The sequence below is a fragment of the Zonotrichia leucophrys genome, chromosome 14 (assembly GCF_028769735.1).
Source record: "Zonotrichia leucophrys gambelii isolate GWCS_2022_RI chromosome 14, RI_Zleu_2.0, whole genome shotgun sequence".
Taxonomy (NCBI): domain Eukaryota; kingdom Metazoa; phylum Chordata; class Aves; order Passeriformes; family Passerellidae; genus Zonotrichia; species Zonotrichia leucophrys.
The window spans coordinates 144,783-171,547 of NC_088184.1; the positions used below are offsets into that span (position 1 = coordinate 144,783).

Genomic DNA, 26,765 nt, shown 5'->3' on the forward strand with positions numbered 1-26,765 from the left:
TAAGTACAATCAGTCTGAAGGGTCCATTTTTCTTTTGGGTAAGGCTATGTATTGAAAAGCATTTCTTCACATGTCCTCAAATGTATTTAATTAAAGGTAAATCAAAGTTAATAGTTTTTAGTCTGATCAGATAACAGTACATTTCCACCTCTCAGTGTCTTTGATACCATAAAGAATCTTCTTGTATTTCCTGACAGCCTCATGGCTCAAAGCAGCAAAGAGTTGTGAATGTGAATGAATGTGCAGGTGAGGCAACTTCTGGGATTGTGGCTGTCTGCTCTAAAAAATTGCCTTAATGTGGGTTATAAACACTTTGCAGTGCTTTTCCTTGTATGAGTAACATCAACCAGCATGAGCAGCAGGTGTGCAATTTCTCCAACAATCTATCAGAAGGTCAGCACCAACACAGATGATCTCAAGTTTTATGGCTTCATTATCACATAAACAATCCTAGTGATTATAAATGGAGTGTAGTAGCTGCTTCTGATATTGCAGCCATAGCACACTGCAAAGAAGAGGAAAAAAAAGTGGGTTTTTCAATTACAGAAAAATTCCAGCCACCCAGACATCTGAGAGCACTGAGGAAGTACAAATTGTGCTGTGATGGCACTGCAATTAATCAGTTCACACAATCCAACAGTCAGCACAAATGAAAGAGAAACCAGCACTCAGTCTGACCTGGAGACTTAAGTCAGATTGAACTTTCCTGTTCAACATTCAGCTTTCAGAGGTATATGTATCATGAAAGCACTCTGCTTTCAGAGCAACACACACACTGTCAGCAGTCCAAGTCAGGCGGTGTCTCCTGTAGCTCTCAAGTCTTACCACCTGGAGTAGAGATTCCTGCCTGAAGAGCTCTGGTGCATCTATCCTCTCTGTTTCCTTCCTTCTTTCCCCTGGATTTGACCAATTTTTTATCTGATCTCATCAGTCACTTTTGTCTTCTCCACACTGAGCAGTTTCAACTCCCTGGATTCCTCTTGACCCTAAAAATAGTCCAGGTATCCTACATGTCCCAAGGGGAGCTTAATTGTGTGTGCCTTCCCAGATGAGAAATGCAGCTGTTATTGCTGCTCATACCCTTCTCAATGGGGGTGCTCAACAGGGTGGGCAAATCCAGTCCAGACTGGGACCATTAGATACTCTTGCTTTCACTCTGCCAGGGTACTGTATTTTCTGCATATCTGTAAGATTTTGGGGAGGTTTTTTGCTGATACAGTGCCAAATTATCCACTGGACAAGGGTAAAAGGTAAACTTTAGTAAAAACAAATCAAGGTACCTATACCTCACAACAATGTGGTGCCAAAATTAATAGCCTTTAGGAAGCCTCCTATTTAGAACAAAATGGGTGATGGGTAGGGATCAGAGCAGCAGAATTGTTTAGTAAAAGTCCGATGATTCTTCTGAAAACTGTGTTGAGGATTCGTAACCACTCCTCAGCGCACTGATGGGTCATAAATGCTCTGACCAGCCTCACCTAGGAACTGCACCTACCCACTGGTCCCAGGGCTCCCTTTGACCTCAGGCCTATGCCTTCAGTTCTTTGCTAAGATGCACCTGTCTTCAGTCCTGTCTCCTGCTGTTCATGGGTAGCACTGGGACCGAATTCACACCCTTGCTTTGTCTGGGGCTGCTGACAGGGCTCACTACCAGTGATCTGAGCCTCCCTGCTCAGAGCCTGTGGGATTCGGATTGCAGAGGTTACCTCTGTTTGTTCTCCCTTTGTGGGGGCAGCCCTGCCTCCTCAAATACTTGACAAAATTAGAACTGAAAGAAACTTGAGGTTTTAAAATGGAATTCAGAACTGAGGTTTTACTGGACAAATGCACCTTTTCCCTATTCCTAACAGCTTAAGCCCATATTCTCTTTTCTTGTCTTAAAACTTCTGCTGCTCTATCATCTCTCTAAACCCCCAGACCAGTAAGGTAAATGAGTCCACTCCTGGGTCAGCTGTACAGATCCTCCTGGAGATCACCAGCAGGCATCTGCCTTTTGGAGAACCCAAAGCAGGTCAGGATGTCTGATATTAGGCAGAATATATGGACTGTCTCAAATAGCTGCATTGTGAGCTCACTATGAGCCAGAGCATCCATTTGTCACTACTCATGAAGCCAAGTGACAGAGCACACAGGGTAAAGTCACAATCAGTACCTGCTACCCGTGCGTTCCAGGCGGGGATCCTGACACATATCCAGCTCTGGGGTGGAATCAATGATGTCCTGGACATCGGACCACTCATCGCTGCTGCCCATCCCTAGGTAAGACAGTACAGATCACATAGAGGATCAGGACTTCCAGAGAATGGTATTTCTTGAAGGGACTTTTACAGCTTTGAATATTGAGATTTGAAAATTTCGTGGTGCCATGTTCAAAGTCTTAAAATCAGAACAGAAAGTGGTTGAAGGTGGTCTCTCAATTCCAGAGCAGGTACACTATAAGCATTCCCCTTCCCACCCCCATTCCAAAGCATCACTAAACTCATTGCCCTGAATACTCACTAAAATGGGATCAGCAGAAATATTTTATCCGTTGAAGTAAATTCTAAAACTCCTTTTTTATCTGCCAATAAAAAACTCCTCCATCCTCAGACAGCATTAGCTGAGTTTGAAGGCAACACAGTGATTTTCTGTACAGCTTCATAGAAATTGCTGTTGTTAGGAACTGGCACTATTTAGTTTCAACAGAAACAGGTTTTCAATACAAATTTTCAAGTCTGCACTGGTTTAGATACCCATTACAGTGAAACTTGACTTTAAAATCAATAAATGAAATGTGGTTTGTGTGTAATCTGCAACCTGAAGCCAATATTTAAAGAATAAGGAATTCCTTCCTCTTGTCAAGTCCTGTTTACTGAATACCAAACTCTTCAAAAGCCCAGACTTTAACCTGTTCTGAACAAGCAACATGAACACTGTGTCTGTTCACACAAAGAATTTCTGAAAGATTAATGACCTAATTTGTGAATTACATTAGTCCCTCAATGAACTTAGATGTGACATTTTTGACCTTTCCAGACAATCTCAGTAGCCAAATATACAAAGTCCATGACAACTGAAGTGTTAATTTCTTTTCATTGTGCCAGCTGGCAGCAAACCCAGGCTGGAAGTGTGATGTGGATCTGTTGCCAAAGCAGGCATCCACACCCAGCAGGTCTAACACAAGCACAGCCTTCCTCAGCTTTATTTTACCAAGCTGGGAAGTTTTTCTGCAAATACCTTTAAGTAGCATTTTTGGTAGTTCAGCTCTAAGGCACATGCATCACTGACAGACATTTTAATTACAGATTCATAAAATACATTATTAAAATTCAAGTATGTGCATCACTTCTAACCATGGAGAACTGATTTCTTATTAGGGGTGAGAAATAGCTGAAAGGTTGAATATGAAGACCACATAAGGAAGCCATAACTATCTGCTTTGAGCAAATTGCACAATATCACACTTCCAGCGAGAAAGTGGGGGAAAAAATGGTTCCACTTCACAATTGCACACATACAAAAAAGAGATTATTTTGACCCATGAAAACTGTTGATAGTAAATGAGCTTGTAAAGCAGGAACTGTAAAAATCAGGGTATTTATAGGGCATTCAAACTACTGACATCCATGCTTAGCTTTCCTGATACAAGTGTTTCAGGGTCACAGCCAGACCACAATCTAACAGCAGGCTGTTCAGAACCCATATGCTTCCATGGACAACTCTCCTAGCCTCTGACAGATGGACATCTGGGACCCTGAGGGCGCCCTCAGGATAATACAGACTGGGACTCAGTCTCCTCTCCTCTCTCAGTTCTCCTTCAGTGCTACAGCAAAAGATGTTATATGTTGGTTTATGGTCTTACTTCATTAGGAACCAGCTTGTGAATGGTAATTTCTACTTCAGTAGTAACTTAGTTATAACTTCTGCTTCCCAATGAATAACTTGCATAAGAAGATTATCAGCTGGTTCAGATGTCAACCTCATAGACCTATGTTTACCCCTGTGCTCCCGCATATTAACCTGATGACCTTTGATAAATCTCACAGTCCTTTTAAGTACTTTAAGTAGTTTAAGTTCATGACATGTAAAACAGATCACTTCTCATTTCTGATGGCCACTGCAAGTCTCACAATCCAGGGTAGACCTGCTCAGACACTACATGGGCACAGCTGAAGGGCTTTTATAATGTTATTAAATCATTTATTTATTTAACAGCCTGGTGCTAAAGCTTAGAGAATGGCTTTCCTGACACAAAATAACTAATTCAAATTACTAAAGTACTCTGGAAAATTGAGAGACAACAACTGTAGCTTCCACAGGTGTGGGAGATCTTGTATGAGAAAGAGACTAAAAAAAATCAGCTAATTTAGCTGAGAAAAACAGCTGGGTACAATTATTTTAAGCAAATCAGAGTGTGGGATAAGAGCACTGAGGGAAAATAATTATTTAATCTCACAGACAAATTTGGCATTTGAACAACTGGATATAAAATACTTACAAATAAATAAAGACAGAAAACTAAATATAAGCTCTTAACTTTCATATTGATGAGATCCAGGAACAGCTTCCCAAAAGCTCAGCCGAAGACGTGACTTGAGTGCTCATGAAAGAGGTTCCAAGACATGAATGCATATCACTGCAGGGAACTGAACTCAGTAACCTGTTCCCATTCTATGAATTTGTGAAATTACTCATATAACTGATGTTTTCAAAAATTTACTACGCAGAAAACTGCTAACATCCAATTAACCCTGTCTCATTCATGTACCTTTCCAAGTCAGGCTTCCTCAAATTCTATACATACAGTGCAATCTCCCAGCCTCTCCCTGTAACAGAGAGACACAAGCACTGCTAAGTTGATTATGTTAGTGACCAAGTACCTGAGCTCCAGCTGCCATACCTATGCTGACGTTCCTCATTTCCTGTGTGACCTGGACTTCCATGTTCCGGCTGTTACGCTTTTCTCGTGCCCTCTTACTGCTCTTGGTGGTGCCATTGGTGTACTCGCTGATGGGCTGGATGCTCTCATTCAGAGGGGTGACAGCAGCAGAGGGCACAGATGATGTGGGAGTGTTGGACTTGGTTCCCGTGGTGCTCGGTGTGGCAGCTGCTGAGGACTGCCCAGATTCAGACATTTCATCTTGGGGGCACTGTGGCAATTCCAGGGCAGCAGAACAGAATGGGAAAAGCACAATTATACATTTCAGTAAGTCCCATTTGCTGGTGTATGGCTGCCTTAAAGCATTATAAGCATGGTTCTTGCTCATTGTACCAGTTACATGTCCCATTGTTTGCTGGTGACACAGGGCACTACCACCACAGTGAAGCAGCAAGTTCTCGTGCTGAGCTCAACAAGCAAATCCCACCTGTAGAAAGGGCTGATAACCTTCTTCAATAAGGCTGATAACTCCTTCAATACTGAATACTGGTCTTCACAAATCACATTGGTATGTGATCTCAAGAAAGGTGGCCTTATCACAGGAGAAAAGCACCTGTAGCTCACACTGAGTACAGTGAAAGCTGAAGGGCTTTGGCACCTGCAGCAAACTAGGCCAGTGTTTCCCAAGGCTGGAAGGCAATATGGATATTGCTCGGGAAGGATCTGAAGTGGCCTCTTAGAAGTCTTGACTGATGTCATTACTGTAAGCCACCAATACACCTAGATGAGAAAACAGCAAACTGGTTTTGCCACTAAACTGCAGAAGCAGAGTGGACACTGATCTGGGATACTGTGGCTTGTCTGACACAGGAGACCTATGTCCCCCAAACCACCTTATACATAGCTAGGCAGGCATGGGTCCAGCTTGAGAACACAGCATAAACAGGTGTGGTCTCACACTTCCAAATGGCAGGATGACAATACCCAAGAATTCAGAAAGGTGAGAAATGAACACAGGAGATGGATTCTCAGTATGGAATGTGCAAAATGGCTCTTAAACAGACATTATGGCCCCACTTCTTGTACCATCGCCTCTTGAGGAACAGGGAGTCTTCAAGGCTTTGTCAGGATTTTACATTGTAAGCTGTGTTTGTAAATTAAAGCACAATGCTTCAGTTAGACAAGGAATGCCCTGACTAGCACCATGACCTCTCAGACTCAAAGGAGATTTCCCCACTCTTAAGGGCAGCCTGCTCTAATTACTCCCTGCAGGGAGGTGACATAGTTAATGCTGAGAGTTATATGCGACAGTGAGTTGCGACTGGGTGCAGTGGCATTCACCTGCACATCCAGACCCATCTTTCATCTTCACCACTGGCCTCTCTCCTCCTGTGCAAGTACTAGAGTGATCCTGGTTCTGCTCAGAGGCTGCTCTGAGCCCCCAAACCTCAAAGCTGTGACAGGGTTTCACTTTTCTCATCTGGAAGTTTCGTTCTCTTGTACTAATAACAGCTTCACAACATGACAAAAAAATCCAATATGGGATGAGTGAGAAGATTGAAAGAAATGGTGATTTAACCCTTTGCAGCCTTATTTTTGTTTAATCTGGAATTTTATTAAGATCTTCCTTTAATTAGACTGGCCTCTGTATGCTTATCTTAAAATGCTCTGCTGCACACTGCACTACAGAAGTCTAAAGGTTTACACTGCACCTGCACACTTATACTGGAAACTCAGGTTTTTTACAATGGCCCTGCCATTAAATGCAATCCACATTTTGTGTATTTTCAGCATTGTTAGTCTAAATAGCACACACATCCCCACATGAATATCCAAACCATCTCCCTTCAATTATCCTAGTTTCAGCATCAAGACTGAGATGAGAACTTTGCACTTAGGCTGCTACATGTGAAAACCACACTTCCCACCTCTACTTCAATTTCCTGATTTAGGAGCTACTTTCCCAGTATGTAAAGAAAAAAAAGAGTCAAAAAGGATTTTTGATAATAAATAGGCCCCAGTAAGCTTTGGACTACCTCAACTGCAGTTTGCCTTCTGTGCTTTCAGATGTGCAAAGGGACAAAGATTATCAGGTGTGAAGTGCAACCATAAAACCTCTTTCCTCAAACAAAACTGCTGTTGGATGAAAGATTTCAGGGATGTTCTTGGACCCACTCTAAGTCTATGAGAATAAGCAAAGTTCAGAAACATCTTAGCTGTGTAAGAGACACCTAGGTGGGTCCGCTCCACTTGTCATTCCTTGTTCTTATGAACCAGATGTCATTCAAAAGCCCTGGATCATCAGTGTCTATAGGGTAATATCTGTACCAGCAATATCCTGTAACTTCTTGTTTATTGACATAACCTGCCCCTTACCCTGAACATCTGAATAAGTAATTACACCAGTCTTTCACTACTCTTTGGTTACAGATGTGAGTTTTGTACTTCCCTAGAAAACACACTTTATCAACCTTCCAACCTGCATTGGAGAAATTCCTCCCAAATGTATGTACTACCAACGTGCTCCTCTTCAGAGCCCAGAAGCAGGTATCTTCCTCCTATTGTCTGAGTGCTCTGTTAATGCTAAATATCGTGCTAAGAGTACAGCTCTTCTCTCCAGCACAGGAGGCATTCTCCAAAACCCACAGCTCACCCAAAGAATAATCTCCACAGCCACCACTTACCTACGGCCATACCTGTAAACCTCCTAAACATCAACTGTGTAGTAGTGACCTCCAAAATGCATTGTAAAGGCCCAACATTCATAGCAGTCATATGTCACCATGAGAAGCCACAATTGTATGGTTATAACACTGAAAGCATAGTACATAAAAACAAAAACGTTAAGGACTTTAAATCTCCAAAACACTGTATAAAATAAATGTAAAGCTGAGTGCAAAAATAAAATAATGACAGCAACTAAAATAGAATATAGTAATAAAAAGTAAACAAGGACACTTAAAATGTAAGTACAGCATGGCCTCATGAAGAAGAAAAGATAGTGAGAATTGTCAGGTACATACTGGGAAGGTGAGTCATGTGTGAGTGATGCCAGCAAAATATCAGACCTTTGAAGAAGAGGCTCATGGGAAATGCATGGACCATGCATAGCCTAATCTGTCAGACCAATCTCTGAATAGCGGAGAGGAGACCCCTGAATGGCAGAGCAGAGCTCAAGATGCACCAGGCAGACCCATGAGCTGCTGCAGTGCAGGTGCAACACTGTGAGGATTTTGGAAGACCTGGTGCAGAAGGCAGAGCAGTAATGGTGACAGATGTACTGAAGGTAGACAGTGCAAGTCTAGAGCAGTGACTAGGCATAAGAGGAATGTAAGACCTTTAAGCACAGTGCAAGAATTGGGCATTCAGACAGGATAAGGAGCCCTTTTTAGTGAACACAGGAAGGCCAGGAGATCAGAAAAAAATGACAAACACTTTAAGGGCAAGTGCAACCCAATGCCTGGCCCCACCTGAGTTGCAGAACCATTGCTCTTATCAAAGTGGAGAGAAGGGGCAGGTTCCACCATGTCCTCTCTGAAATAAGCTATTAAGAAGTGAAGGATTTCTCTTCACTCAATCCCTAACTGCCTCCACATACATCCCTCTCAACTTGGGGCCAGCCAAGTAAAGGAGATTAACCCTGAGACAAAGCAGCATGAGGAGCTGTGTCAAATCCTTCCTGCATCATATGCCAGATCTGAAGAAGAATACCCTCCCACATCTAGCAGCGCTACTATGGGAGCAAACACAAAGGGAGAGGCTGCAAAGGGTTACGGACACAGATTGTCTCTAGCTTAATGAAAATGTGAGATGTTAGCAACAGTGAAGGAGTGGGAAACCCTTGCTCTGTGATGGTCTAGAAAACCTTGTAGCTGGAGTTGGACTGCAGCTGGCCGAGGTCACTCAGGTGCCAGTGGTCTAGTGTTGGGACGATCTTGGCCCCTATCTGTCCACGTACCATGCCATCAGCGAGGGGGAAGACATTCAGGGAGTTGGGACGTTCCTTCCTGCTAAAGAGACAAACAGGGAGAGAGAGGAAAATGTGTTAGCTGTATACATGGTTCTGATAGAAAACAAACAGCCCACTAGTGTATATGAAATACTAGTTACTAGAAACTGGACTGCAACTGTTACCCTCACATGGCAGCTGTCTGAACTCTGAACTCCCACACTTCCTTGGTGCTGGCTCTCAGTCCCATGGTGTTACTGCTAGAGTAATACCTTCTCCTGGGGAAACTCTAAGATAGAGAGGGTCAGTGGCCATTAACAGGTACAACTGACTGCTCAATCAGTATGAGAAATTTGGAGAAACATGAAAGTGCAGCCAATTTAAGTCAGTGCTTCTGAGAAACAAAAGTACTGGAGGAAAATAAGCCACGGCAAACAACTCTCACAGCAAGAAAATAAAAGCTCCATAGCTACTAGAGATGTCACCACAGGGAGAGGAATAAGGCTTTTAAGTGTCATCTACATGAAACTTATCACATTCCACCCCAAATCAGGTGAGCTTCAACAACAGGAACCAGAGGGATTGGATCACTTCCAATTCTAAGCAAGGAAGAGAGTACTTGTATTCATTGATCCCCCTTGATACCCATATTACAATGCACTCACAATTCAAAAACTAAACAAAGATATAAATAAATGCAATATGCATATTGCTAGGTGTCTCTAAGTGTGTTCTGTTCATCCTCTCCTTTCTGGCAACTGCAGGGACTCACTAGTGCAGGTCTGATTCTGAACAAAAAAGCTGGCACAGATTTTGAGACCATGCTTCAGTGGGAGAAAATCTAGAGAAAGCAGAGGAGGTGGAAAGGCTGTGGGACCAGCTTGCCAAACCCAGCCCCTGCCAAACTGAACTAAAATGATTCTCTGTGTGATGTGCATCCATACTTGGACTCAATCCTATTTCACCTATTCCTGCACAGGGCTTCTGCTTAATCTTGGGAGTGTGATGACACCTGCTCTTCTGTAGCACGCTGTTAGAAACAGCAGACCTCCACCTGCCTTTCTGTAATGATCATCAGCATTGGGTGTCATGCCCAGGCTGGGAAACAAGGGCAGCCACCTCACCTGTGACCACAGCAAACAACTGCTACAGGGCCCCTGGGACAGAGCAAACACACTAACACAGGGAGTGGTAGACCAGCCAGCTCTTTTAGGAAGGACAGAGATGGAGTGTCCAGCAGAGGAGACAATGTTTGCTGAGAGAAACCACAGTGCCCAACCTTCTCACTATAAGCACTGCCCAGCCACCACAGCATGAAGAACTGCTGCATCAGTGCCTACCTCAAATAAGCAAAAAGGCCTCCTGTGGCCTGTCCTGGATAGGCAAGATGGGGCAGAAAGGTATTTCCAGCATGGCCTGCTTCGCATGCACTTTTCCTAGGAATCTGCACTAAAATCCTCTCCTGAAGATGCTAGACTCATACATGGAAGTTTCATACACCAACCCTCTCAGAGAGGAGGCATGTAACTGGATTTTGGAGGAACACAAATCACTGACAAAACATCATTAACCTTCTCACAGGTAACAAGCAATAGAACAAGAGAAAATGTCCTCAAGTTGTACTAGGGTAGATTCAGGTTGGATATTGCAGAAATTTTTTTCACTCAAAGACTGGTTAAGCATGGAAACCTGTTGCTCAGGGCAGTAATGGAGTCACAATATCCCAGAAGCATAAAAAAGGCGTGTGGATGTGGCACTTTGCAATATGATTTACTGGGTGTGAGGGCATCCAGTTGAAGGTCAGATTTGATGACCTTGGAGGTCTTTTCCAACCATAATGATTCTATCACTCTCCACAGATTCAAACCCACACTTCTATGTGATAGGAATTGTCAGTTTCCTTGTAACTTTTCCTTTCCGCTACCAAAGGCATCTCGCTATTTGTGACTTAAATAACCGCTGAAGGTTTAGTGAAAACATTCTACTGCTGTTTGTCCCAGTTTATGACTGTAACTTGCCACTTACATCTGCTCCTACTAGGTCATGGATGCCAAAGCACAATTACCTTTGCCTGTCTGCTGTAGGTACTTCTCTTTATCCCACTGCTATCATTCCAAGGACCTGAAAGCTTCTAACAGCTGGATTTCAAGTTTCTACAAAAGCTTACATTTGCCTAAATGTTTCCCCTCCTAGGAAATCTTCACCCTGGTGCTGATACAAGCACCACAGAAAGTAGAGTTAATTATGTGGAAGAGATCATAAAGGCATTCAAAACTGGAAATCAGAACCACTTTATGCTACAATATCAGAAAATTCTTAGTTATACAGTTTAAGAAATAACCCAAGGATCTCTAAGAGTCTACTTCCAAAAAAATCTCTCTTTTTATGCAGAAAACAAAAAACTTGGGCCATTTTTTGAGATGCTTTAACCATTAGGTTTATATCTTTCCTTTTCTTCAGGAACAAATTACAGTTTTAAGAGAGTCTGGCTTTCACAGGTCTATGGAGCAGAAGAAAGTTTCCTATAACGTTCATAGGACAGTCCTTGTCAAACCAGTGGTGCAGCCAGAATATCCTAGTGACTACGCTGCAATGACTTGACATAACTCATTGACAGCACTGAGACATAAAAGCTGCCCCCAAAGTATGCTGACAGACATTAAATTATATGTTTTCTTTTTTGTTGATATGTAAACACATACATACTTAACACACAAGGAAATACAGGAGCCACCAAATGGAGAGGAAATGTGTGAATTTCACAGTCCCTGTTAAAGAGGCACAGGGTCTCTGTAGCATCAGAAGCTGTAGAATCTTCAGGAAAGAATTTTAGCACAGACTGTTAGGAAATTTCCTTGATGAGTTTCTTTGGAAACACCTTCAAGCCTCTCCAAAACCTCCCAGGAAGGGGGAAGGAAGAGCTAGCTCTAGTTTTGACGTCCCAAAGTTGGCTACCAAATTTAAATGCAAATAAATTTAAAGTATCCTGATTTAGACTCATCCCGGTCTAAACTTCAAGTGCTGCAGTTGCTCTCACATACCCAAATCTTTCCAGGATCAGCCAGGGTGAGTCTTAACACTTGATAGTTCCACCTTGAGTTACAAGGTGAACAGCACACTCTCCAATAAAGGCTTGCAGTAGCCAAAACCCGAATTAGGATGTTCTACAAGCAACATCCTAAAGTTTACAAAACATAACAAAACTACAGTTTGTTTGCCAGCATTTAAAGAGGAGAACTAGTCTTTTTGAAGGCTCTGTGCACAGCACTCCCTGCCCAATCATCAGCCAAAAGTGCCATTGGAAACTTACTGACACAGACATTTGTTCTACTTCCACTCAAAAATCAGGCATGGCTTGCTCTCTAGTGTAAAATAAGAGAGAAGAAATTTATTGGAACCTGAGGGAATTGCATGAAGCTGTGCCAGGGGAGTTTTAGGCTGAATTTCAGGAAAAGGCTCTTCCCCCAGATGGTGGTGGGCAATGAACAGGCTCCCCAGGGAACGGTCACAACCCCAAGGCTGCCAGAACTCCAGAAGCATTTGGACAACGCTCTGAGGCACAGGATGGGATTGTTGGGGTGTCTGTGGAGGGGCAGGAGCTGGATTTGATAATCCTTATGGGCCCCTCCCAAATCAGGATATTCTACGATTCTACGGATCTATGATTCTATGACTTTTAAAACATTAGGGGATGTGAAGTGTAAACATCCCATCCCAGACATCTGATCCTGTTTTGGGAACAAACTTTGCGTGTCTTCTGCATTTGCACGCACAAGCTTCTCCCTGCTGTGTTATCCCAGCTCCATGGCTCCCTCAGCGCCCCTGAACCAGCAAGTCCAGCACAGGTGCCAGTGGACACAGAGAGCAAATATGCCAGTACAATACATTCCCAGCATCACACTGTCACCACTCCACAGCAACCTACAACACCTGGATTAATGAAGTTCAGATGCAGCAATAGGATTTACCTTTTCCTCCAGGACTGGCGATGACTGCAGTGACAAACATAACAGCCAAACAGCAGCAATTCCACAAAAAGCAAGACAAAAAGAACAACCATTAGAGAGCAAATGTCATGCAAACATGCAACCTAACACAGACACAAGGTACACGTGCACTGCAACCCCCATGCCACATGGAAGTAGGTACTGTGGATGTGACAGCCTGGTCAGAGAACGAGAAAACTTAATAAGTTTTCCCAGAATTGATCTGACAGACTTTAGGGAGTTGAAGATAAACAATGATAGCTTATTTTCATAAACAACCTGCAGGTGGTGTTTTCCTACTCTCTGTTTTCTTGATTTCTTCAAATATTGCTTATAAGAAGGGCATCTTGTTAATTAGCCAATTAGGTGAAATGTATTGATTAATTGATCAACCAGGTCTATCTGTATCAAAACAATGTATAAAACAGGATCTAAAGTAAAGAGGTGAGCTTTATGCAAACCAGCCTTCTGGAGAGTCTGTGTCGTTTCTTACTCAATAGTGACAGGTACAAACTCATTACACCTCTTGGACGGCCATTGATACACACCATCCCCACAAAAGTTGCAGCAAAAACTTCTCCCTACCCCATTTATTTTAAATAAATGCACCCAAATTTGTTTTGCAGGTCATGAGAAATTATGCCTATCCCCCCACCCAGTGCACTAAGATCCACAAACACTGGTGTTCCTCCCTCCAGCTGTGCAATTACATCAAAACACACCGGACCCAGGTGCTGTGCACAAGCACAACAAACAGAGCTACACACACACCCCCAAAAACACACACACACACACATGCAAAGCTGAAAATTAACTAAAAACTCCCATTTCCCACTGGTAGCTCCTAGACTTGGATCACAGTCCCATCATGGGCTTTTCACAGACATATAGTGTTTCTCTCCAAGGACACTAGCAATGTGCCACACTTAAAAGACAAACTTCTCTGACATGAGACAGAGTAGGTGAAGTGTCTGAGAGAGGTGAAAAGTCTGTGGAGCTAAAGCTGAAGGAGAGGCCGCGTTCCAGAGACAGCGAGGAGACAGAGAAAGAAAAACAGAAAAACCACGAGGTCAATCTGCCCCCGACCTAAGAATTCCTCCGATAAAGAAGAATTAGTGCTAAGTGTCATGCAAGATGAATATGTATGAACTTATTGTGAAACTGTATGCATATGCATTTAGAAGGAAGATAAAAAGAAGTCTGAAATCTTCAGGAGTACGCATGCCCTTTTGGGGAGTCTTGCGTCCGGCGCGCGTCGTAATAAAAACATACCGGGCTTTACAACTTTTACAAGTTGTGAGGTTTCTTCTTTTCTCCGCAAAACATTTTGGCGAGCCAGGTAGGAGTTCTCTGTCCCCGCGGGGCAGGGGGGATAGACAGACCTCCATGGCGCGCCCCAGGATTTTTTCCTGGTGAGGCTCCGCTTGTCTCAACTTGCCACCTGCGAGGACAGACAACGACCCGCTAGCCTGCGGAGGAAAATACGGTATGTATGGGGCCCCAGGGGGGGGAGGAAGGAGAGAAAGGGAGTAAACCACCCAGAGACGTCTGAGTTCATGGGTTCAGCTGATAGAGCAGCTGTATTAGAGATGGGGTTCAGCTGATAGAGCAGCTGTATTAGAAACGGGGTTCAGCTGATAGAGCAGCTGTATTAGAGGCCGAGTTCGTCGTTCTGATGGAGCAGACCGCTAGCGGCTTTGAAGGTAAGCCGGGTGAACCCGTGTATGTGTGTATTGAAGATTCATAGTTCTAATAGAGCAGAACTGGTGAGCCCGTGTGTTTTGTTTGTGTGTGTGTGTGATGTCCGGACACTGTGTTGCTGTATAGTTAATGTGTGTGGCCAGTGCACTGTGTTTGTGATCGTGCAGGTGATATGTGTATGGTGTATAAAAGAGAGTAAATCTACAGTGCCCTACAGTGCGGGGGGGTCAGTACTCCCCGTGTTTGAAGCAGCCGAGTGAGGCCAGAGGCGCTGGCTGCAGCAGGCTGCGGGGGCAGGGAGAGAAGCGCCCCGCAGAGAAGTGAGTGGAAGAATGTCAGTGATAGTATTTATCGTGTTTGAATGTAGTGATTTGTGTAGATTTAGTACATTTTAACCGTGAGTATGAGCTCAGAGAGTTCCTTTGCCTTAGATGTTTAGACTTGATCTCTAGACTGTGTGCTGTTATTTTGATTGTGTCCAGGAAAAATTGATTTGAGTAAATGCCGAATTATGGTGTGCTGTGTTGTGTTGAGAAAAGTGAGCACTTTGAGAAATATGCCCTTCCCCAGTGATTTTGTGTAGTGATTTTCTTCCGCTGCATTGTGGTAATTTGATTCTCAGATTGTATAGTGGTGTTTGTAGAGATTTTAAGATTTTGTTGCAACAAGAGTAGAATTTTACATAGGAGAGCTATAGTACGGTGATTTATGTTTAACTTCGATAAAGTGAGTTAAAAGAATTCCAAGAATTCTCCCCCTCACAGCAATTCAAGCCTTGGCTCTAGTGAATTTGAGATAAGGCGGGGGGGGAGAGAGTGAGTGCGTGTGTCTGTGTCTGCAGGTATATCAGAGTTTTAGCTGTGACTAGCACAGCCCTTTTGCAAAGCAGCAAAACAAGTGTAAGTAGACACAATGCTTAATTAGATTGTGCAAGAAGAGAACTAGAAAAGACTGATATTTTGTAAAATAGAGTTTATATAGAAGAGATGAATGAGATAAATTAGTTAATGAGACTTATGAGATTTATGAGACTTCAGTTGGTACTGCAGTAAGTCTTTACTGGAAACAATCTGCTGAAAAGATTTAAAGTTCTCTGTAATAAACAGAATAGCCTGCCTTTGTGAGCAATTTCGGAGAGCCTTTAGTACATCAAGAGGCTAGCAGGCTGTGTGAGGTGACAGTGGCTGCGCCCTGAGCACAGGGACAGCTCTGGCTGCCCTGTCTCCCCAAGAAACACGGGAATGGCCTGTGGGCAAAAGCTGGATGTGCAGGTATTATTGCAGTGCAGTGTTTATGAGAAACACTAGTATTGCTGTTTTGCTGTTCCAATAAGTGTCAGGGTACACGCCCCGAGTGTAAATTAAAAGTTTCTGGTCAAGCGGATTCAGAACCTAAAGTCTTAGAGCTTGTGTGTGAGAATCACATCTGATACCTGCCACCTAGAGCTGTGTGTATAAGAAGAAAACTGAGAAACTACTGTGAAGGTCTGTAAAAAGGTTTGAATAGAAACGAGATAAGGCAAAGAGAAATAAATAATAAGAACTGACCAGAGCAAACAGGTTCCTAAATTAGCCCCTTTTGGGAGGGGCTCATTGAGAAGAAGTTGCCAGTAAGAGCAGCTCAGATAATAAAAAGATTTATAGTGCTTCATTGCTGTTAGTACTGTTTTATAATAAGAAGATAAATGAAATAGTTTTTGTATGCTGAAATGTCTTTTGTTTTAAGAAATCACCCAGAATAACAAAGAGACTGTGAGATCGGACTGCTCTCTGGTCTTGGCCCCTGAAAAGGAAAACAAGGCAAAGAGAAAGCAAATCAAACATGTTGTTCAGCATGCAGCATAAGATAGCAACGTATGAAATCAGGCAAGAGTTATCACGCTGAAATGCGAAGCAATCACAGTTCGCAAAATGAGTACATATGATTTGTAAAGGCTTCCTCCCAAAGTAAGGGAGGAGGAGTAAAAGTAACCTTCCCAAAAGAGAAGAATTTTTGTCAGCACAAGAGTCATGTGTTCAGTTTTAAATAAAGCTTTAGTACCTGTGGAGAATGTTTATGTTGTAGTGTGGAGAATGAACAACTGGCCAGTCTGAAAAGGCATACTTTTGCAAACCTTTAAAGTAACATGTGTACTATGTGTACCTAAAAGCTTTTGTACAATTCGCTCAATTTGCTAAACATTCTCAAATGAGAAAGGTTACTCTGGAGGCAAATAATATAAAGATGTTAAGCTTAATATTAACAGACACTGAAATTAAGAAAGACATTAGTAAAGAGATATTAGAATAAGTAAATAAGTGTTTTCAAGGGTATGAGCCTCTGCTGCACCAGGGAGAGTGAAAGATGCTCCCCCATGAGATGCTCCCCCATCAAGCTTAATGAAAGAACACAACCAGTGAGAACTGAGTAGTACCCTCAAAAAGAAAGTAAAGAAAGAATCAGTCCAATAACTAGTAGTACTGGATTAAGAGCTGTCAATAAGATAACACAGAATTTGTACCCTGTAGTAGCAAATCCATAGACCTTACTAACTTGTTTAACACCTGAGCTAACCTGGTTCACTGTTTTAGGCCTAAGAGATGCCTTCTTTTGCCTCCCTATCCATGAAGCCAGCCAGAACATTTTTGCATTCAAACACAAGCTCACACAGTCCATGTGCCTGAAAGCTTCAAAATTCTCCACTCCGATTGGAGAACAGCTTGCAAGGACCCAGAGTCCCAGGAAGCTCCACAAGAAGAAAGGAGGCTGTTGCAGTACATAGATGGTCTTCTAGTAGCCACTCGGACGAGAGAAGCAAGAGAAGCCTGGACGGTAAGCCTTTTGAATTTCCTAAGACTCCAAGGATGCAGAGTCTCAAAGAAAAAGGCACAAGTAGTGAAACAGAAAGTAATCTACCTAGAGTAAGAAGTGAGTGCTGAGCAGCAGACTTTAAGGCAGAGAAGCCCTATGCCAAACCCTGAACGCCAGACAACGAAAGAACTCCAAACCTTCTTAGGCATGGCAGTGTAGTGCCAGCTGTAGGTTCATGATTGTAGACTGTTCTCCAGACCCCTCTATGCTCTTATTGCCAATGAGAACTGAGATCTCCAGTAGACAAGAGACACCACACGGGCCTTTCGCCAGCTAGAGAGTCCCCTCATGTCGGCTCCAGCTTTGAAACTTCCAGATGTAAGTAAAGCATTCTTTCTATATTTCCATGCAAGGAATTGCTCTGGAAATATTGGCTCAGGACTTGAGTCCATACCGGAGGGCAGTTGCTTACCTCTCTAAGCAACTAGATGCAACAGCCAAAGGATAGCCAAGTTGCCTCAGAGCTGTAGCAGCAGTTGTGCTGAACATTCAAGAGGCACACAAGTTTATCCTGAGACAAAAATGACTGTGCTAGTGTCCCACACAGTGTCTGCAGTACTAGAAGTAAAGAGTGGCCACTGGCTTTTCACCAGAGAAGTTTCTGAAATACCAGGCCATCATGGTAGAGCAAGATGATAGAGAGATAGTAGTGACTAATATTGTCAACCCAGCTTCTTTTCTCAGTGGAATCAAAGAGAAGCAGTACACCATGATTGCCTAGAGACCACTGAAGCTACCTACTCCAGCCGCCCAGACTTAAAAGACACTCCTCCGGACGATGCAGAGACCTAGTTCACTGACAAGAAAGCGACATTGCAAAGTTCACAGTGACTACCTGCAGAGAGGTAATAGAGTGTGGACCCTTACCAACAGGTACCTCTGCACAGGATGCTGAGATAAATGCATGGACCCATGCCTTAGAAACAGCAAAAGGCATTCGGAGTTGTGCATGCACATAGAGCCATCTAGAAGAAGAGGGGACTGCTGACCTCACAGAGAAAGAAGAGACAATCCAGCTGCTAGAAGCAGTTCAGCTACCTGAAAAAGCATATTAAGGCACACCAGAGAGTGAGCTTAAAATTAGAAGAAAAAAATGAGCTGGCAGATGGAGAGGCAAAGAAAGCAGCAAAAGGTGAAGTACAGATTTTCTTCGAAAGTAAGCCATAATACAATAATACTAATCAAAAGAGACGTACAACTGCAAGGGGTGGGCTACCATTGAAAGAGAGCTAGTAATCCCTTCCCATTTTCGTAGTTACTAGTAAAAGAAGGGCACTAGAAAACACACTAGAGCCTAATTACTTAAAGCCTTTTATAGAGTGTAGCTCCTTTCTCGAAATGACCGAGGCTGCGAGTGATACAGAGTGCACTAGAATGAAGTGTTGACCTTGAAGTAGTAATTCCCACAGGCTTTCTACAACACACATCTGATTGAAAGGACTGTTGTATCATTGTCAAGAATCTATATGCCACTATCACTCAGGTGAGCTGATAATGTGATCCTTGCCTCCAGACTAACCTCAAAATACCCCCGGGCCAAAACTTAGTCAGACTAGAAGAGGCCATGAGCCTGTATAGCAGTGGCAAATCAACTTTTCAGAACTCCCAAGGAAAGGGGGGTATCAGTATTTACTGGTATTAATAGATACATTTTCAGAGTGGCCAGAAACATTCCCCACCAGAACTGTCAAAGCTCAAGAGGTGACCAGATCATTTTTACAAGAGATAATACCACGCTTCAGAGTTCCAGCCACAATATCCTCAGATAAAGAATCACCTTTCATTTCCAAAATAGTGCAACAGATTAGTAGCCATCTGGGCATAGATTAAGAACTTCACACCCCATACTGCCCCCAATCAAGCGGCCAGGGGGAGAGAATGAATCATTTGATTAAGCAGCAAATCGTAAGACTAGGGCAAGAAGCTCTTCCACTAGCACTATTGCAAATTCAAACTAAACCTTTTGAGCTAAAGGAATGCTGAATCCTTTTAGAATGCCTTATAGAAAACAATAGAATACAAGGAGAATGTCCAGAATGTCCACTTACATAGTGGCATTAAGCAAACAGCTCAGAGTAATTGAGAAACTTGTGGCTGGAACTCAGAGCAGGGAGTTAGATAGCCTGGAGTTGATGTATATGTTAAGTCTCTTACAGAGAAGACTTCGGAACCACAGTGGGAGAGACCACTGCAAGTACCTCTCACCACCTTCACTGCAATCAAAATCAAGGAGCAGAATGCTAGATCCATCACTCTCGAGTGAAGAAGGCCCAGAAGCCCCTTCAAGAGTGACACCAGGAGACAATGAACTGAGACTAAAACTTATTCGGGCAAAATGAGTATATTGCAGTCGAGAGTAGCTCATACTTTAGTGTACAGAATTGTTTTGTATAGAATTATAACTGAAGTTTTAGAACTAGAGAGTACCTCTACCCAAAGCAATGCTGAATGGCCTTGGTCCCTAGCATTTAATCAGTATACTAGATCCATAAGAAAACCTTTTGAGATAAAGAAAGTTTATATTAAACATATCTACTGTAGTAATCCACGAGAATCAAGTATGTGAGCAGTAAAAATAGCAAGAACAAGAGCTGTAAACACTTCAAAGAATCTGAAGAGAAGAAATCAAAGTAAAGAGCTTAGTCATCAATAGGATAGCTTATGAGAGACCAGATGTAATTAGTGTCTGAACCTCCCCTGGTGTATATGAGCACCAGAAAGTCTGTGATGACCTAAGTGAATCAGACTGTTAGTGTAATTTCACCCTGACACAGCCTGTAGAAGTGACCTGCCTTTGAGCTCAAGTTACTGTCAGATTTTCATTTGAATTCAAAGTAGACACTGCACTTTTTACCACAGCAGGGCCTTATAAAGTGATTTTCCTTATTTATAGCTATCCCTTTTCCTACTGAGATTTAGATCAGTGATTGTCCCAGTCTGAAGTAGTTAGATTCTGCTTAAAAGAGGTAGAGAGAGAGAGACCCCCTCAGAGCTCAGCAGCAAGCTGTAAGATTTTGAGCATCACTTTTGTGCTGAGTGTTTCAAATAGCAGAAACCTGATCCCAGTTTCTTCTGAGGCACTGCAATGAATTTAGGCTTTTCTCTCAAGATTTCCCCTCCATTATCTTCTGCCCTGAACACAGTCCACAGCTTGATCTTAGCTAAGAGCAAAGTGAGTGAGCAAGAGAGACATTCCTGCTTGCCACACATCTGAGAAATCAAGTGCTTTAGAGAGAGAGAGAGAAGTTAAGATTCCCTGAAGTCTCTACATTTCAGAACAAACATCTGTCTCAAGTATGACCTAAACCTCTGTCAGATACACTTGTGAAGTGTGTCTGAATTTGTAGTAAGAGCCCAGCACATCCCTCTGGCAGGGAGAGATGATCATGGACAGAAAGCAGTTCCTGTTCCCCATAACAAACATCTAACTGGCATATTAAGAACAAGATTAGGAGTTTTAAATAGAATTGATTCAGAAATACTGATGAATAAACTGGCTGCTGCAGCAAGTAGCCTAACAAAATTGAAGCAGCCTTTATAGTAATCTCTACTAGCATTAAGAACTAGCCAGTGACAGATTTCAAAAGTACTGCCAAAGTAAAGAAGTATGAACAGGCCAGAGACCAAGACCACAAATTGATAGTAGAAGCACTTAGTATAGTTCAAGATAATGTGTCTTTAGCTTTCAGTTGTATACAAGCACAGTTATAGATACAAGCAACAGCAGCTCTGATCATATAGGAAAGGGGTGAAAGTAATTTTCCAGCTGAAATTCAGAAAATTGAATGAAATAATGCAATTGATTTTGAAAAGAAGTTTTAATCCTGGTAAATTATAGTGAATTTCACCTATGATCCTATTTCTAATGTGGCCACTGCCTTTGTGCTTACCATATGTAATGCCACTGTTTATGTTATCCATCCCATCATTGCCCTAAGATTAAACCATGAAGAAACAACACTCTATCCTTCAGAACATAGAGTGTGAGCACAAAAAGATGAATGAAAAGTGGCAAGTAGTAAACTTAGAATCCTGCATTACTAGAGAACAAATGAGATTCATTTGTGAAAGCAATACTGCTAATGCCCAAGATGTGTTTAGACATTGAACAGAGTATTTGTCACTTTGAAATTCATCCAGTCACTGACCAGAAAACTGTGCTCGTATATACTAGAAAAGGGTGTATGTTTGAGAACTGCTTGTGCTGCTGTACAAATTAATAGCAATGATGTTATTCTGTCTAGTAGAAACCATTCTAATCTCTGTATTTGTATTTGTAATTTTGTTAAGATTACTGAGTGTGATTTTTCGTATTTGGTACCAGTAACATCCCACCAGCTGATTACAGCCAATTACACAATGTATCACAGACTACCACCTACCCCTATCGAGGTGAACCTTACATTAATAAAACAATTAATTAAGCACCAAGACCTATTAGAAGTCTTGAAAGAAATCCGAGAAAGTAGAAAAAAAACCTTAATTACTGTCCAACATGGTACAAAAGAAATAACCAGAGTTCTACAAAGAATAAAATACGGATAATCACTAGTGAGATGTGATCTTTGAGTAATCACCAACTGCAAAATAGAATCTTTGATAAGTTGTGTCACCCCATTGTAGTTTTACTAATATTAGTTAAGATAAGCTTAAGATTGTCTATTATATTGTTAATTTAGAACTGTAAGATGCTACAACGAATAGCTGTACTAACCTCTTTGTCGAATGTACATAGTAAAGCGCTAAAAGACACTTATTGTCGTAGAAATTTTCCTTAAGTAAAAGAATTTACTTATTTCCTAGGAAAGGGGGGAATGAGACAGAGTAGGTGAAGTGTCTGAGAGAGGTGAAAAGTCTGTGGAGCTAAAGCTGAAGGAGAGGCCGCGTTCCAGAGACAGCGAGGAGACAGAGAAAGAAAAACAGAAAAACCACGAGGTCAATCTGCCCCCGACCTAAGAATTCCTCCGATAAAGAAGAATTAGTGCTAAGTGTCATGCAAGATGAATATGTATGAACTTATTGTGAAACTGTATGCATATGCATTTAGAAGGAAGATAAAAAGAAGTCTGAAATCTTCAGGAGTACGCATGCCCTTTTGGAGAGTCTTGCGTCCGGCGCGCGTCGTAATAAAAACATACCGGGCTTTACAACTTTTACAAGTTGTGAAGTTTCTTCTTTTCTCCGCAAAACAGACATGAAAAGGTAATTCTTGATGAAAATTTTGCCCTTCACCAGCTGAGATTGGCAGTGTTGTAGATACTACCAGCAACACTTTTCACTGGGCCACTCTTTCATGGAATGTTAACATAAAGCTACAATTAATATCAGCTTATTCAAGAGTTAGGGAAGTAAAAGCTTTTAAGCTTTTTAGAAAGGAAGAAGTTAAAACTGATTTCTACTATGCAGTCCAACTCAGAATTGGATTTCAATGATACCTGTGGCTCCCTTTCAACTCAGGATATTCTATGACTCTATGACTCAAAGCTGGCAGGTGCACACAGGATTCACTCTTTAAAAGAGAGATGTTCTAAGTTTGCTTTTGCCTATGGTTTAGATTTCACTGTAAGCACTTCCACAGATATATTCTTACTTCCAGAAGTGTAAGTTGGGAGAGAAACAAGCCTAACACACTTATCCCATTCCATCTCTAAGATTAGGATCAGATCATGTTCTGGGAACTCACTCTAGATTTCCAGACTGAGGGATAGAAAAGAAGGAAGAAAAACAGTCTGGTAAGGGAAATTTTATGAACAGATGAGCACTTACAAGCTACTGGTTCTTTTTAGACCATGTCCTCTCAAGCTCTCTACATCCCTTATCTGCCCAGGAAAGCTGACATCTAGCTTTTTTTTTTTTTGTTTTTCTCAATTGATTCCTATATTTTAGACAATTTATTTCTACTCAGAACCCAAACACTGCAAGAAGGGAGGAAAATCCCTTTCTTGGACATAAGTGGGATTTTTGGTGACTGACAGAAAGCTTCCTTTGAAAGAACAACATGAAAAAATCCTGTAATGCATTTAATTGCTATGGTTTTGCTGCCTATCCCACATACAAAGACATGCAAGCAGACAAACATTTTATTTGACACCATCTATTCTATGGATAAACTTTTACAGACTACTTAAGAACATGAACGTGTTTTCCAGAGGCCCCGTCAATAGCAGCATGATAAAGCCTCACCTTTGTAAAACAACAGAGAAAGCTCCTCACCATCAAGTACCCACAACTCACCCAGAACCCATTAACACAGAGCTTCAGCTACAATCCATGTCCCCAGGGAAAGGTCCTGCTCTGTTTTCTCTCTCAAATGCACACACTCAGTGTGTAAGTTCCCAGGTGGCACGTGTCACATGGAAAGGTCATGGCCCTACCTTCTCCCAGGTACACTGCCCTCAGTTTGGTTATTTCCTCCAACTTGCTGCATCTTAGATCGCTCAATGTGTTCCACATAGGTCTGGATCATCTGTGAGGAGAGAAAAATCCATGAGGCAAAGAGATGAGAAGGAAAGGCTCATTTTCTGCTTTTGTTTAATTTTCTGTGGTATCCACTTCCAGTCCCCTGGGTTTTTCTGCAGATTTCCTTGTGTTTACTGTTGCCTTCTAAGCTGATGATGTAAGTGAATGGTCTAATCTGATAGAAAACTTGTCAGCAAATAGTGTTCGAAATCACTTCAGCTGAATCTCACAACCAAAGAGCCTTGAAAAAACAACGTAAGTCTAGAGGCTCATTGGCAATGGGAGATGAGGTAGCAGGGCACTATGCACAGCATCACAGAACAGCTCAGATTGGAAGGAATGTCTGACGGTCCGTTAGTCCACCCCCTGCTGAAACAGGGTCACACAGAACGGCCACAGGACCGCATCCAGGTGGCTTATGAATATCTCCAAGGAAACTCCAACACTCCTCTGAACAACCTGTGCCAGAGCTAATTGCCCTTGCAAGAAAGCAGTTTTTACTACTTTGTTCAGAGTGAATTTTCTGTGTCATAGTTTGTGCCAGCTGTCTCCACTGGGTACCAGTGAACACAGCCTGTCTCCATCCTGTTTACAACCTCCAGTCAGGTACTTCTGATGTTCCCAACTTCAGAAGCACTAGTCATCACTAGGATTGTAAAGCTGAGTTCTTTGACATGATATAGTCATGTAGATATAGACAAAGAACTTATTTATTTAGAAAGATAATATCTTACCTCTGTGTGACGCTGATGCAGAGCATTATACTCCTTCTTCATTTCCGATTCACGTTCTTCCAGCCGAGAAACTGCCAAGAGAAGATTCCCAACTATCAGCTAACATGCCTGGCACACAAAATGAACTATTTGAGAAACAAAGCCTATTTTTTTTAGAAATTAATTTATACCTACTGAATAAAACAAACAGAATTGTGGGATTTGGTCTGTTACACTCTTAGTTCATGGGTACCTGCATGTTCCCAAACCAGTGATTTTGCACTATAAATGCAATAAAACCACAGAAGTTTTTCAGCAGTAGCCTGGTGCCCTGTAAGCATCTTAGTTTGGCAACAGTTTGTTGTCCTCTGGGACTGGCTCTTCTGGCTACTTGAGGAGCAGGAGTACTGGACGAAACACCAACAAATTCTGAGGGGAACTTCAATGCCTGCACTTATTAAGGAAGTATTTGTAAAACAAATACATAAACTAAGTAACTAACTAACTAAATAATTAATGTGATGATTTTTATAAGAATGGAAGATTCTACAGAAACTGGAAACCAGGTTTCAAAGGCCCAAATCTTACACCTTGCATCTGGAGAGACAGACCACAAAAGAGAAGAAATGTAGCCTTTACTGAATTAGTGTGGGTACATCCCACCCTTGGGAAAGCCCAGAATTTTACATCAAAGTAAGTGATAACCAGATATTTTGGGCTTTGCACAAATTACACTAAACCAAAAAAAAAGTATGAAGATTATTTTTAAAGTAGTATTGTATGTGTGTGGAAGGCATGTGTATAATGGTGTCTGGTGCACAGCTATGCTTACTCTGGTCTGCATAGTTTTTGGTCTTCAGCTCCAGCTGTCGAGTCTGAAATTCAAGGTGTTCCACTTGGATTTGTAGTTCTTTCTTCTCCTGTTCCAGTGCATCTTCAAACTCTATGAACTTCTGCATAGGGAAGAAGTGGAGAAGAAGGCACAGATGAGGATTACATGCAAAAAGGGTTTGCCCTACCATGACCCTTCCTCTCCTCAAAAAATAGAAATTTGAGAGAATATAAAGTGAGGGAATATAAATTACAAAATCAGAAATAAGAATTTTTAAGTACTGTAGGTAGCACAACAGCACTTTACCAAGGTGAAGAATCTATTTTATATTAGAAACTTATTGTTATTTTTAATGTATAATAAACATAGAAACTATGGTCCAACATAAGTTCTGCAAACCAGCACAACTTTATCATCTTCAGCAATGTTGGTCTTCTTTGTGGCAGGCTGAATTTTAATTCCTGTTAATTTGATGTCACAGAAGAAAAGTTTTATTTACAATCATGTATTTAAAAATAGCTATGTCAGAAACTTTCAGACTAACTCTTTTAATGATGCAAATGTAGAGAGCTCCATCCAAAATTCCTGTGGGGAGACAAGTCTCGCAGAAATGTGCAAGTCTTTTGGAAAACTAAGCTCCAACTCTGGTGCTGCTCACTCCCATTATCACCAACACAGAGGCAGCTGCACGCAGCAGTGTGACCCCGGCGCAGGACACTGGACCAAAAGAAAACTTTTAGAGATACACTCATTTCACAATGAAAACACAACAGGAAAATACCTGATTTCAGGGTGTTTTTTCTGTAAACTGTCACTTCTTGCCTGCAAGCTTTAGTCACTCCCTGCTGTGGACACCAGCACACAAGAGTAGAGTAAAACATGTGGAACATTCTGTTCAGCTCCACTGTGGGATATTACACAACTCATGGTAGGAACTGGAACCACAGGGGCTCCATATAATGAAATATCACAGATATACATATCAGGTATTGTATAATACCATTTAATAATATAATATATAATAAAGCATTATATCATATAATAAAGTATCATATATTGTATCATATAATAAAGCATCATGAAATATTTAAACTAAGCAGGATCCCTGGGAAGTCAATGCAACTCCACATCTCTGCAGGACCAGCCTGGTTCTTGTGTCATACATGGTTATCAGAGGTCTTCTGCAGAATACACTAATGTAATAATGACCCATAGCCCACACATCTAGGTTTAGAAACAGCTGCTTCTAGTACCATCCCAGACACAAATGGTTGGGAAAGTCTCTAAGGCTCAGAGAATACATGCCTCTCTCCAGCAAACCAAGCCTGAATGTTACCACCAGGCTCACAGGGCCACAGTACTGCAAAGCTATCCCACCAGCTGCAGTACACATCCTGGCCTGGCTAATACACCTAAA

The 26,765-nt window shown here is 42.0% G+C and overlaps 1 protein-coding gene across 27 annotated transcripts in view; it reads right to left on the bottom strand.

The window, feature by feature from the left end:
• MAPK8IP3 (mitogen-activated protein kinase 8 interacting protein 3) overlaps positions 1-26,765 on the bottom strand; it is an 81,485-nt gene that overhangs the window by 32,769 nt on the left and 21,951 nt on the right. For 11 of the 27 annotated variants that reach the window (XM_064725854.1, XM_064725847.1, XM_064725859.1 and 8 more), the window contains exons 2-8: positions 25,349-25,469; positions 24,538-24,608; positions 23,719-23,810; positions 12,776-12,799; positions 8,724-8,868; positions 4,880-5,129; positions 2,153-2,255 (exon numbers count right to left, since the gene is read on the bottom strand). In XM_064725854.1, the coding sequence (XP_064581924.1) occupies positions 2,153-2,255; positions 4,880-5,129; positions 8,724-8,868; positions 12,776-12,799; positions 23,719-23,810; positions 24,538-24,608; positions 25,349-25,469 (806 nt within the window). The remainder of the gene's footprint in view (positions 1-2,152; positions 2,256-4,879; positions 5,130-8,723; positions 8,869-12,775; positions 12,800-23,718; positions 23,811-24,537; positions 24,609-25,348; positions 25,470-26,765) is intronic. The other 16 variants (XM_064725872.1, XM_064725868.1, XM_064725870.1 and 13 more) reach the window with 7 other exon arrangements.